Below are 13,806 nucleotides of genomic sequence, written 5' to 3'. Positions count from 1 at the left end.
CAAACCAGCAAATGGTATTATTTTATTTTAAGTATGGGTGTTAATACAATTTGATGCTGAAATTACACAACAGGAATCTATTTGACATTTCACAGCCTCCAGCATTTTTCTAAACAAAATCACACAGTAGGCTTTGGCTTCTAATACCACATCATCTTCCCTCATACTTCTGCAATTTAGTTTGGTTTCACGGTCCATGAGAAAAATAATGGTATTTTTTACCATCATTACTCTTAGTGAAGATCATTAGAAATGCCCCAGATAAACTTTGTTGACTTTAAAGAACAGGAAAAGGGACTGAGACATTACTCATTTTAGCTACATTTAAATTATCACAGTGAAGACTTACTGGCAACAGCATGTCAGGCAGGCAGCCAGGGTGTCAGCAGGAGGAAGAAGACTACTACAAATCAACAACTAAGATGTACGATTTTGAGAAGTGCTTCACAACTTAGAAAGATAAGGAGGCAGGTTTATGTTTTAAATAAACTCTGCTCCTGCAGAAAACCAAAGGAATCCTCCAATTGCCTCCTCTGCAGGTCTCTGTAGCTTTTAAACCAACTCCCTTGCATCAATTGCTGCAGACGCCTCTCTGGGGTATTGCTGCAAACTGGACCAGTAAAATTGCAATTCCCTTTCCTCCCCATCCCCAGTTCAGACCACATCCCTGGAGGCAATCTGCATGCACAACTACACAGCCACTTCTACATAAGCAGCTGGATAAACGGTAAGGGCTTTTCTAAATATTTGCCTCCAAAGGAAATGTATTTTGGTATTCCATCTCAAGCCTCAACTTCAGTAGGCAAAGTCCAGCAAGATTCAGTGCAACAACATGGCAGCAGTTTCAATCAAAATAGCAACAGAAACTTCACTGTAGGATCACCAACTGGATTTCACATGAGACAGTGTAAAATACCAATCTGATGAAAAAAATCTCTTCATTGGCAATATACCCATTGCTTACAATTTTAATACAGCACAACATTATTGAATGTGAATAGACGAATCAATTTGTATAAATAAAAATAAAGCCTACATATACTATAACTTCAGGTAGCTGCTAAAACCCTTTCTTCCTGAAGACATGCACCAAGTATAAGAAATTCCCTGTTTAATTAGACAACTTCTCTTTACATTAAAAAAAATGCTCCTTGGCTTGGCAGAGCCATTTCTATTACCTTGCAATTTCTATGCTTTTCTTTCAAAGCCACATTTTTCACAGTCCCTAGGACTTTCAGGTCTGAGGTACCCCATACAACTCCAGTGAAGAAAATTGCCTGAGAAAAACTTGCAATTTTCAACACATGTACTGTTCAATTTGGTGCTTTTAAAGTTAAACAAGAACTAAAGAACTGCCTTGGTCTGGGGCCACAGGTTGTCCCACTTATTGCTGTAACATCAATTGCAGTATCTCACCTCTCACAGTCATTTCCAAGATACTTCCAATACACATTTCCCTCTTTGTGGAACATTTTTTTACTGTTTCTCTTGTCATTCGTTTGTTCTTCCTTCAAAATTATGATTTTCTTTGCATCACCCACATGAAAACACCTTTGCAGCACCACAGCACACCTACCACATGCCCTTTCCATTCATTTCCTCTTCCAAACCTCTGCTGGTTTCTCATTTTCATTATTTGTCTAACCCTTCGACAACTGATATCTGAAGGACAATAAATTTACACAATCACGTGAATGCTTTTGCAAACACATGCAGGGTATTTTTCCTAGTCTCACATTTTCTCTATCCTTCTCCTTTCCAACACTTGAAGCCATTAGTCATTTTCAAGCCACTTTAACAAATGAGTGGGTAATAGCTTTCAAGGATAATTAAGTTCATAGACATTTTGTGATCATGAATACAGCTGGAAAAGTGGGAACCACGATATTTTTCCACTGTGAAAACCCACATTGTGAACCTTTACCTTATGAGACACCGGGGCAAGATGAAGAGCTTCAAAACACCTCATCCACAGGAAAAAACTTACTTTTTTCTTTTTTTTTTTTATCACTAAAGTCCATCAATTTCAATGCCCTGATCTATACAGGATGTAAGGTTTTCCTAAGAAAAAGGCATGAAAAAGCTACTGGTTCTTTTCACACTTTTTAAAATCAGTGTTTGACATAAATAATCTAACACCTCTGAAATGTGAATTTGTGTATACACATGTAATGTAGGCTGTAACACACATGCATGTGTGCACACTTTTATGAATTGAGACCTATTTAGCATTTTAGCAGTATCAGCATCTTTCAGAACAAAAAAATAAGTTATATTATCAAACATTCATTAATGAAACCACCCTGAAGGACTGGTAGAAAAACCAGCCACATTAACATAGCACAGCTAATTCCATCACAGAATTAAGAAATAATACAATTCAACAGCTATTAATAGTCACAATTACTGATTTCACACGAAGAAAAATCCTTCGAAAACAATTAAAAATTTGTGAAGGAGATGCATACCCTCAGTATTTCTACATTATCAACTTTTTTGTACACTTTAGTCTCCTCATCTGTCTTCTTCATATAACATTAAGGGAAAATAATACATAGAAATAACAATTTCACTTTAAAAAGTTGCAATTTGGACAAATACAGACTGCTGTAAGTAAAAGCATAACCCAAACCAAAAATTAATCATATTTCACCACTACCTGCAGTACTGAGATATTTTATAACAATAGACACTGTGAGCAGTTTAAAACCAATATCATACTTATTTTAGCATCCTAACAAGGGAAAACATCCTCAGAGCCTTTTGATTAAACATAATAGTCCAAAATCTTTCAAAGAGAGAGGCAACCAAAGCAGTAATATAACGCTGTCTTCAAAGGCAACATATTAAGGTCAAATAAAAATCTGAATGCACAATATTGTTGTATATACACTGCCTAAGCCATCTAAGATTCATAGTTTTAGGCTTTCATGAAACAAATATTTCATTTGTATTTCTAATGGAACTGCTTTATGTGGTATCAGGGAAGAATGCAGTAAAATTCACACTGGACAAAGAAATTCTTTAAATGAGTGCTCTATTAAACATCGACAGCTGTTCCAGGAGCACAATACAGTTAAGTATCACAGCATTTGAGGCAGCACTTACTGACAGGTTTGGTATACCACTCAAACCAGCAAAAGGGGAAATGCATAAAAGAAACAAGATTCAAAGGTTTGAGGCTGAAACCCAGTAGACAGATATTGCAATACTGGTGTGGTGAGTAAAGAATTGCTAAAGTCTTTTATTTCTTTTTCCCTGGGTTTTATTTGTTTACTCCCACCACCTTGTGTATAAAGCAGATTTACCCTGTCAGGACAAGTAATAACCAAGCACAGCTAACAGGACTGTATGAAGTCTCTAATAAAGGAGACTCTAAACCAGTAATACTTTCTTTGTAAGTAAGAAGTTATGGGCTTACAAACAATGCACCTCTTTACTAAAACTACAAAACAGTCACACCATAAACATCACCAGAGCTCATTCACCAAAAACAATGAGGCAGAGAAACTCAGCTGAATACATTCTACCTACAATGGAAAGAAATGTATGCATTGAGTATGTCACCATGGTGAAAAGGACATCCATTTTGGAGTGGGGAATGTTCTCCTACTACAATGCTACACAATGCAGACTTAAAGGGTGTGCTAAACCTGAACACCCAGAATTGTTCACTCATAAACCAAGAGTGTTTACATCATTGCAGGCTGCATTTCTCTGATGCATTGAAGCATCACCAAAAAAAGGCCATGGTGTAAGGCTTGGAGATCCTGTTCTGTTGTCAGCCACTGAAGCATTCAAATGTCCTTAACTTCAGGAACAGATTTTACTCATATTTAATAGGATTTATGTATGGATACAACTGCTTCACAAAATTGTAGCAATTCATGCCCATACCAAAATAATTTTCCCACCCGAGGTTTAGAAGTTAAAGGATAACACCCACTATTCTGTGAATGACCCTAAAAGCAGACCTAGACTTGCCAAAAAGGCCTTTTACTGTGAAAGTTTACATTTTTTTATTTCTATCAGCAATTTTATCATGTATTTTATATAACCAAGGATTTCTATCTACAGTTAGGTTTTTTGTTCACCTTCTTTTTCCATTTTGTTAATGTACCACATGTCCAGACAGCAGTGATAAGTTAATCAGACTGATGCCCATTTTTCAGCCTGCTAGCTTTTCTCCGGCCACAGCACTGAAAGTCTTGAATACAAAAATCTATCTCTACAAAATCTCTTTGTTCCTCCTACTTAGACTGCAGTGTAATGTGCAGCAGCAGTTCAAGTTTTTTATTTCCAAAAAGGGGATAGTGCTAGTATGAAAAACAAGAGCTGCAGAAGAGTTGCTGTGAAAGACATATTGAATCTCAGCCCACACAGATGGCTGAGTCAAACAGTACACTAAAAAAATCCAGTGGTGCTTGACAAATCCTAATTCACAACTATTGAAACCTGTGACACCACAACAGACACAAAATGTTGTAGTAGTTATCTCATGGGATGTTGACTGTATTTTCTTAAATTCCTAAAAGAAAAAAAAAAAAAACTACCACATTATCTTAGTGTCTCTTTAATGAGGACTCACATAGCCCTAAAACAGCCAATCCTTCCTCACTCCTATTCTTTAAGTTTAAAAACTTAAGTATAAAAGCATTAAAGTTCTTTAATGCTTTTATAGTTTATACAGATATTAGTCTTATTGTTAAGATCCAAAATTTATATTGATGCTGCATAAGATATATGGTATAAGGAGTCCTTGCTCCAGATAACATGGCCCAAACACTAGACTAGACAGGAAGAAGCCCAGAAGCACAACTAAGAATTCTATTCTTGCTTAGTGCAATCTGCAGGAAATACAGATTTCCAGGGATTTTGGTTGGCAAAGACAACTGAATGTGGTGAAGGTGAATGAAGAGAACATATCAAACCAGGAACAACATGGAAGATCACCAGAAGTTTGGGCAGGCAGAGCAAGGAGAGAAATCAGAAGAGACAGAGCTCATGAAGCTGCCATCAAATGTCACCTCAATTCACTCAGTTTGCTAAGGATCCTTCCTCTTCCACAAAGAACAATACAGTTCTTCCCAGTCAAGTCTACAGTAATGAGCTGTACCTGTTAAATCCAGCTGTCCCATGAAAGATGTATGTACATATGTAAATATGATGTACAGTGGGACTTGAAGAGGAACAGTGAGGTGCTTAAAGGATTTGTAAAAGCCTTTTGCTCCCAAGACTGCCTTCACTTTGCAGCAGCTTCTGACTCATTAGGAGACAAACTCAACACTCAGAGTTGTGCCAGCTTCTGAAGAAGATACAACCTTCTGTCTGCCTGTTAGGTGGTCTGCTAAGATCTGGGAGAAAATCTATTGGATGAATCTGAGCACTCAGGAATTCAGGACTCATCGTGACTTCAGTACTGCAACCAATAGGCATCAGCAAATTAGTAGGAAATAAATGAGTTGAGAGTACAGTACAAGACCTGGCTGTGTCCTAACCAGAGAGAAAGCTACTTATAAGCATTGGTAAATCCTCTAAACTTGGGGCTCAGAAGAATTTTCTGGGATCCCTATGATATCATTGCTTTCTAGTTTACACTTGCCTCTAGACAACAACTGGGAAGTTTTCACTGGTGTCATTGAAGATGCAAGTAACATGGTAAAATCCTAACAAAATTTTGTTAAAGATCGAAAAAAGTAAATTTGGCTCATGTTGCTTCGGTTTTCATGTTGCTTTTAGATAATGAAAGCCATGGATGGATAATGCATACATAATTCAGAAATCGCAGAGACAGTGAATACCAACACATTCACAAACAAAGCAACATTCTACAAAGTGTTTCTCAGTTGGATTGCAAATGTGTGCTCTAAGAATGAAATCTTAACCAGGATTAACAGAAATAAATAAGCCTAATTTCAATTCCAATTAAAAGTGCAGATACCACCAGACACGGTAGTGCAGAGAAAAAAAAAAAAAAACAAACTTTCATGAGGTTAGCATTTTTTTGGCATAAATAGCTTTATGCCAAAAAATTGCAATATGTCCATAGTGCAAATCCACAGTAGTGAATTTTAATAAGTAATACTAATTTAATTACACATTTTTAAATATTCCTCACTAGGATGGAGTGAATCAGCCCTACAGAAGGCAGAAGAATTTCCAGGAATCTGACACACCAGAGAAGAAGGAAGATAAAGAAAGGTGACATAATATTACTATTCCAAAGAATACAACTTTCATGAATTACAGGAGTAAAGACTGAACAGAGCTCCAGTAATTTATCTGGAAGTCTAGAAGACCTGTTTGACTGTAATTCCTGAGAAGTATCACAGGAGATATTTCAATGCCAAGTTGCTTTGATCAGGTAAGCAGTTTCTTGCTATAGCCTGAAGTGTGAGTTTCCATATGTCTAAATTATATTAAGCATCAAGCAGAAACACATCACCCTTTCACAAAAGACTTGTGGTTTTTCAGGGCACTGATCTTGTCAGGAAATTCACTCGAAAGAATTTTAAGATTAGGGAGAAAGTATAAAACAAAAGGTTTTAAAGCTATGAAGTCTCCTGAAAGAAGATAAATTTTGTGGGCTGAGAAAGTAACAGGAAGTTAAAATTAGTTAAAATCAAATGTATCTGTGTGACGACAGTTTCCTTACAGGATGTTATAGGAGAGTTATTTCATGCTCCTCAAAATCGTCAGACAACTTCTTTTGAAAACAGAATTCTCTATTAAGTTTTCCAGCTCATAAATGAAACTAAACCAAAACAGTTTTAAAGCCTGGCAATAAAAGCTACTCTAATTTTCAGTAGAACTCAATTTCTGACATACATCTGGAAGTAGGACTGCTCCAGGCAAAGAGCTGGAATAAAGAGTGTCTTTGGATTGGCCCTGTACAGTAGCACTGCAAGACAACAGTGAAAGTAACTCAGTAAATCACAACTCTCACACTCCTTTAGATACTTGTGCCAGGCCTAACAAAGTCCTTTAAAATCTTAAGTGTCCCACAGAAACATCATAAACAGAGCACTCACTACAGCACCAAGTGAAGCACAACCTGTATGGAGTTGTCACCATTCCCTATGTATAAAACCCCCATCACTGCATGTCTATGCAAGTTGGAGCTGCTGCTAACTGCTTTTCCCAGATAGGACCTCAAAAGCCACTGCAGAGGGGCAGCCTAGCAGGGCAACGGGGTGGACAACCCTAAAAGCCACTTCATTCATCCTAATGGTTTGCTCTCCCCTCTCACAACCCACGATGGAACTGGTACTAGAAAACAACCAAAAAACTAAGATTTGGGGTCTAAATTTGATAGTAACAGTTGTGCAGAATAAAATTAAATCCATGTTCCTTACTTTTACTAATCAATTTATTAAATCTTTCTATCTCCCCCTAGTGGCCTCAATACCTTCTTAGAAGGTATACAAGAAGCAGAATCATATTGATCTCCAGATGTTCCCACTTCCTGAGAAAAAAGTCGTTATTGGCCTACCTTCATTCTCATCTGGGGTCTTCACAAATAAGCAAGAACAAACTTCACCAAAATACCCAGATGCTCATAAATCAGAAAACTCTTAAAATGTTTTAGAAAACATTTCCTAGAACCTGGTGTTTAGATCTTCAAAAGGACTTTCCTGGAAATCTGAAGCTTTCTTTGGACACTCAAGACAGCATTCCTGAAAGTGTGATACCACCATAATTTCCCTCATTTTTGACTTCTTGGAATTCCTGGGTCTGATCAGCTGTCATATCATTTCAGGTAAATGCAAAAGTACATGCAGTGCACAGTACTACAGTGACACACCAGTCCTCAGACAGAGATGTTTTCTTGCATTAATAACAACCTTCTTCCTGAACTTCCATTATTAAATTTATACTAAGTTGCAAAAAAAACATTGTTCTTCAATGTGTTAAATGTGTGTGTATATATATATATATATATATATATATGAAATTTACTTTTGAATAACAGACTATTTAAAAAAACTCAAAAACCCATCAAACAAACAACCAAAACCCAAAACTAACTCTGACTTACTAACCAATGTCTTTAATCATGACCACAGTTTCAATGAGAAACCAAACAAGATTACTTCTCAATAGAAATCAGTGGCAAAAATTGACTCATGTATGCAAAGGAACATGTTTTTCTACCATTCTTTCTGTTTTAAAGCCCAGTATGATATGTTGCTTTCTGCCAACAACGATTTTGGAGGGAGAAAAAATGAAGCCTATAGATATTCCAAGCACTAACAGGTTAGAGACAGAGCTAAAAATATACTCCCAAATTTTCAAGTCTCAATACTAAACTCTTTTCATCCATGGGATTGCACTAATTCTCTATACACTGATGTTAAAGAAAAACTAGGAGCCAACTTTAGGTACAACTTTAGGTACTTTTAGAGTGTTCTAAAGAAAAACTTAGGAGCCAACTTTAGGTACTCTGGGTTTCAAACTTGGGGAAAGGCTAAAGAGGGAATAGAAAAAAAGAAGCAAAGCTGCAATCTCCTGAACAAAACAAAGAGCTTGTAGTCCAGTTTAAGAAGTGGAAAAGATTCAGGCCTTACCTAAACAATTCATATGGAAATCATCTATGGGAGAGAAGTTGGTTCTCTCCCAATATACAAAAATACAAAATATACAGCAGTAAAATACAAAATACACAGCAGTAAAACTAAATAATTCTGTTGGATTTAAAAAGTTACACAAAGATCATACTCTGAACAAAACTTCACCTGCTGGAAACAAAATAAAGATACACCTTTAAATCAAGATAAGCATTTTATCTTCTCTGATGAAAATCCACTGCAATGCATTATATAAAGACTTACACATAGACTAATCTCAACCACTTTAGGAATTTCAATGATCATTCTAAATACCTGCATATTATTCTTGTCATAATTAGAAAAAGTCACTACAAATGTAGCAAAAGCACTTCAGTCCTGATCCCACATACGTCCTAGGTAACAGAGGTAAAAGTGTAGAGCACTACCTCTAGAAAATCAGAAGTATTTCACTGCTATTTAAAAAAACTTAAACCATAACATGCATGTTTGTACACACACACACACACATTCTGGAATCGTATGTTGACATCCATAAAATGAAAAGTATGATCAGTTTTGTGAACTTGATAGTATCAAAGCAATGAATCTGATTTATGCAGGTTAAATTGCTGCTTTATATTAGTAAAAAATACATATAATAACCCAATGATGTCCTCCTGTTGCTTACATATATGTGTATATATGTGTAGGGCCACAGTGCATTTGAAGGTACTATATTGAAAAGCTAATCTGAATTGCATGCTGATCTAAAAAAAAAAAAAGAATTGGTAAAAACATCCCCTCAGAACATATGAATGAATTTTGCTTCCATTCAGTTCCTATGTTAATTTTGTAAAGGAGTTGGAGCTTGTTCATGTGCATGATCTGGTTACCTGTGAGACATTTGGGAGAATTTACCTGTCCAACCAAGCCAGAAGACTTTTTGCTGCTCCGATCAGATCCACTACTGATGTCAGAAAATCATTCGGTAATTTGCGACTGGTCCTTCCATCATAGTGACCACTCCTCCTCCTCCCAGTAATGAAGTTCTGCAGATTTTTGGCAGATGCATTCAGTTTGTGAGAAAGGGTTTTTAGATTTTCTGTTTCCAAACCATAGTTCTGCATTGAAAAACAAAAACAAAAAACCAAAACAAAAAACAACAAAAGAAAAAAAAAAAAAAAAAAAAAAAAAAAAAAAAAAAAAAAAAAAAAAAAAAAAAAAAAAAGAAAAAAAAAAAAAAACACCAAAAAGAAAGTTAGCTTTACAGATGAACAGAAGAACCAAGAACAGCAAGACTGATCTTCTACTACAAAACTTAACCATTCCTAGTAATTAAGGCAGAAATACACCCACTCAGTAGTTTTTAAATGTATAGAATGTTCTGTTTCTGAAGTGCAGCATAAAAAGAGAACAAAAGAAGAGCAAAATTATGAGTGATCCTTTAGCTTGTTCTAAGTGTACTGAAAAAAACATCAGTACAAAGAGAAAACCTAGTCTGGAAAACGGTTTTTCAAAGCAGTGCATCACTGTCAGTAGATCACCAAAATCACAGAATGGTGTGGGTTGGAAGGGACCCTCAAGATCATCTCGTTCTAACACCCCTGCCACATGCACAGACATCTTTCACTAGAGCAGGTTGCTCAGACCCCATCCAACCTGGCCTTGATCAGAGGGTAAACCTGATCAGAGTAAACCTGATGATAAGGGATTGGTACCCCATGTCCACACTCACAATAACTCCTCAGACACTCCAGGCACCAGGCCTTGCAACTAGCAGAAGTATGCAGTATGGACATGGTGTGGCACTAAATTGGTTTTGTTGGCTTCAGAGATCTCAGTAAGTTAATTAGCATACTTCTATTCTTTTTTAGCAGTAAAGGACCACCACAATCACATACCAGAGAACACAGTGCTGCCCTGCTCAACCTCTATGTCACTCATTTAAAGTCAAGTTTTAAACTTTGTTTCCATTTAAGAATCACTAGCGTAAACTACATTCCTTAGCTGTGCAGAAGAGACACAAATAATTATGCAGAAATGTTACTAAAAAGCATTAACAAACAATATTAACAAACAGTAGCTGGAAATTCTTCAAAAGTACATGTGTTACCAAAACAGCACTCAAGAATGCCCTGATTTAATGTTCAATTACAACATAATAAAGTACCATCAGCAATTTGTCATTTCTCGAACAGATTTGTTTTCCTCACATACACAAAGAGTGATAGAGTTATTACAAAAAAGAATAAGGAAAGTGCAAGGAATAAGGAAACTGCAAAGGAATAAGCAGTTGCACAGACTTGAGTTTAGTACTCCTCTAGGAGAATTATGGAATTTTGAAGGTTCTCACTTTAGCCACATCACAGGGTGATAGCACGGGGTGCTGACAACTTGCTCAGCTGACAATGGAATAGGCTACTCATTACAGAACATAGACCATTTCCTACCACAAACGATGAAGTAGAATGCACAAAGCCCTTCAGATGCACACAGAAAAATCTACTTCCTAATGACACTCCATGAGCTCCCCAGCTCTCCTCCCATGCCCATCTCTCCACAAGGAGATGGAAGAAGAGATACACTCATCAATGCTAATTTAAAACTGCTGAAGCTTATTCACTTTAATCTTTTTTCTATCAGAATTGGGGGGCATGGTGTGTGAGGTGGTGATTATTTATAGCAGTTGTCTTGCTCCCAATCCAAAACATCTACTAAATGAATTTAATCCTCTTTTACTACACAGGGACTGCAGGAACACTATACTGAAGCCATTCCCAGTGAGCCCCCAGCCCTCCTACAACATCTACTCCCACACCAAGGAGGGCTCATGATGGAAAGGAGAGACAACAGCACACAGCTCATCTGCCATCTCCCAGCCAGCTCTGTGTTTGTAAACCGAGCACATTTTGTGAGGGAGCTGCTCAACCAACAACCATCCTTCCACAGAAGAGAAGGCACTTTGGAACTCAGCTGAAGGGGGCACTGACCATATACTAAGATTGCACTTCATAAACCATTACTGGAACTTTTGTGAACATCCCTATCTTGGGTAAGGAAGGCTTTGCAGGCATGTTTCTCAACTACACAGATGCTGTCCCCTACCACTACAATCAATCCCAGTTAGACAAATTGTACGTTTGGGCACTGACTTTTCCACCATGTAAATATTTAAGAGCAATTATACAACAGATAGCATTAGGTTATAAATAAAAAATTTACAAGATGAAAACAATTAATTGGGATTGAAAAGAAAAATGCACTTTATTATGCAGCTAAATAGCTCATAACCAATAACTTATAACATCAGTCCAAAATAAGAAGATAAACATCAGATAAAAATGTATCTGTTTTTTCCTGCAGCCTTCTGTGGTTGGTCTGGCTGAGGAAGCACAATTAAGGAGTGGGGGTAGTAAGTTTGAAAAAGACAACAGGTTTTTCTTACTTCATTCTGCTTCTTGAGCATCTAGCTCATTTTGGCAAAATTAATGGGAAAAGAAACAAATGAAAGATATTCTGGATGAATGATACATCACCAAAAATGTCTTAAAGGCCACAGGCAAGCCCCAAAAACATGGCACTCACACCCCCCACACGTGGGGGGTACAACCACAGGCTGCAGGCCAGCCACGGGCCTTCTCACAGGGCTGCCTTCTTTCTGATACACTGAAACACTGAATTCCTTAATTCAGCAGGCTGTTCCCAAGGAGCTGAGTCTGATAACCCAAATATAAAACCAAGGTGGGTGAGGAGGGGGTGTGTGGGGAAGATGCTGTACAAGCCCAGGCACCTCCTCGTCACCGCAGCCATGCCCCACACAGGGCCCACAGCCCAGGGAGACCACGCTGAGGCCGAGGTGGGATCCCAAAGGTCCTCAACAACCCTGGATTATTTCAACTCCCCCTCTTTTGCCATCTACTCTTTGTCACCTTGTCTGTATTTCGTCTGCTCGGACAGGCAGGTGCTGGTTCCCAGCCTGGGCAGGCATCCATGCCCGCCCCAGCAGAAGCCCTGGCAGGCAGTGTACAGACCTCCAGTGCCACCAGAAAATAAAGCAGAAGAGAAGAAAACCTGCAATACTGAACACTGCAGACCAAGCAAAACAACACTCAGGTTTTTGTACGACAGGAAAATAGGCTGCATTTATGTATACACTTCTTTAGAAAATCAGCTACAAAACCTTAGTGGCTTCCTCTCAATATCTAAGTCATGGCCACCTACAGTCACATTATTTTTCAGAGGCTTTTTTTCACCATCAGATATGAGGGAAGGAAGAAGCAGTGTTAACAGATTCAAAGCCTGTTTTCACACATATTCATTAGATGTGCGTGTGTGTGTCTGTGTGTGTGTTTATGTGTTTTTGTGTGTGTGTGTATTAACATAAAACACTGTGCCTAGACCACATGTAAATTCAGTCTTACATGAGGATGGCATTGACTTTGGTAAAGCCTCCACCTGTAATACAATACAGATAAAGCCAGAGATGGAAAATACAGAGATATATTTCAGGCAAATATATATCTCGGGGCAGCTGTGTTTATTGAAGCCTTTAAGTAGAAGGATCCTAAAGCAGCAGCCAAGCTAACAAAATCCTCACTTTGTTTATCACTAATATTTCTGGCCCGCATTAAAAGCGACCAGACCTGTGTGTTCTAATACTAGGAAAAAGCTTGCTTAAATAAAAACTGCCAAGTTGAATCATACTTTATATTCAACAATATACCATTAACAACACAGTTTTGTTAGAAGTGCACTGCGTTTATTTTCAAGCATTGTAAGAAGATAATTGCAGGCAAAGGAGACAAGTTCTTTGTTTTCCCCTAGTCTGCATTTAGCCAGCACTAACATGAGTTGTGCTTTCATTAGCCAAAATAGATTCACAGTCCCTGAAAGAGCCACAAAGAAACCTCTGCATGCCTGTAGAGATTCCGAGAAGTGACACAAGTCTAGGCATCCACTCCCTCAATGAGAGGCCACCGAGTATCTTCAGAGCTACCCCTCCCCAAGAGAAACAGCTCCAATGGAGTCTCTTCTGCCAATCATAAAACAAGAACTTGATGAAGCTGAACTACACAGAGTAATGGCTTGTCAGCAGGTGTTTGAACTAAAGGTGGTGGGAGCTATTAATAGACATCTTACCTGCTAATTACTTTTCTGTGCCTTAACATGACAGTGTGAGTGAGGAATTGTAGCTCTTTTCTTCACATGCTGACAAGCAACAGCTCTAATCACCACTGAGGAGTTTTGCTGGGTATTT

At 37.8% G+C, this 13,806-nt stretch overlaps 1 protein-coding gene across 4 annotated transcripts in view; it reads right to left on the bottom strand.

Moving 5' to 3' along the window:
- Window positions 1–13,806, bottom strand: part of CNKSR2 (connector enhancer of kinase suppressor of Ras 2) — a 205,671-nt gene that overhangs the window by 149,084 nt on the left and 42,781 nt on the right. For all 4 annotated transcript variants that reach the window (XM_041472375.1, XM_041472376.1, XM_041472378.1 and 1 more), the window contains exon 3: window positions 9,468–9,670. In XM_041472375.1, the coding sequence (XP_041328309.1) occupies window positions 9,468–9,670 (203 nt within the window). The remainder of the gene's footprint in view (window positions 1–9,467; window positions 9,671–13,806) is intronic.

This window comes from Pyrgilauda ruficollis, unplaced genomic scaffold, assembly GCF_017590135.1.
Source record: "Pyrgilauda ruficollis isolate IOZ18807 unplaced genomic scaffold, ASM1759013v1 scaffold29, whole genome shotgun sequence".
Taxonomy (NCBI): domain Eukaryota; kingdom Metazoa; phylum Chordata; class Aves; order Passeriformes; family Passeridae; genus Pyrgilauda; species Pyrgilauda ruficollis.
Note: the sequence above shows the minus strand (reverse complement) of the source record. Positions and strands in the feature narration are given on the sequence as shown.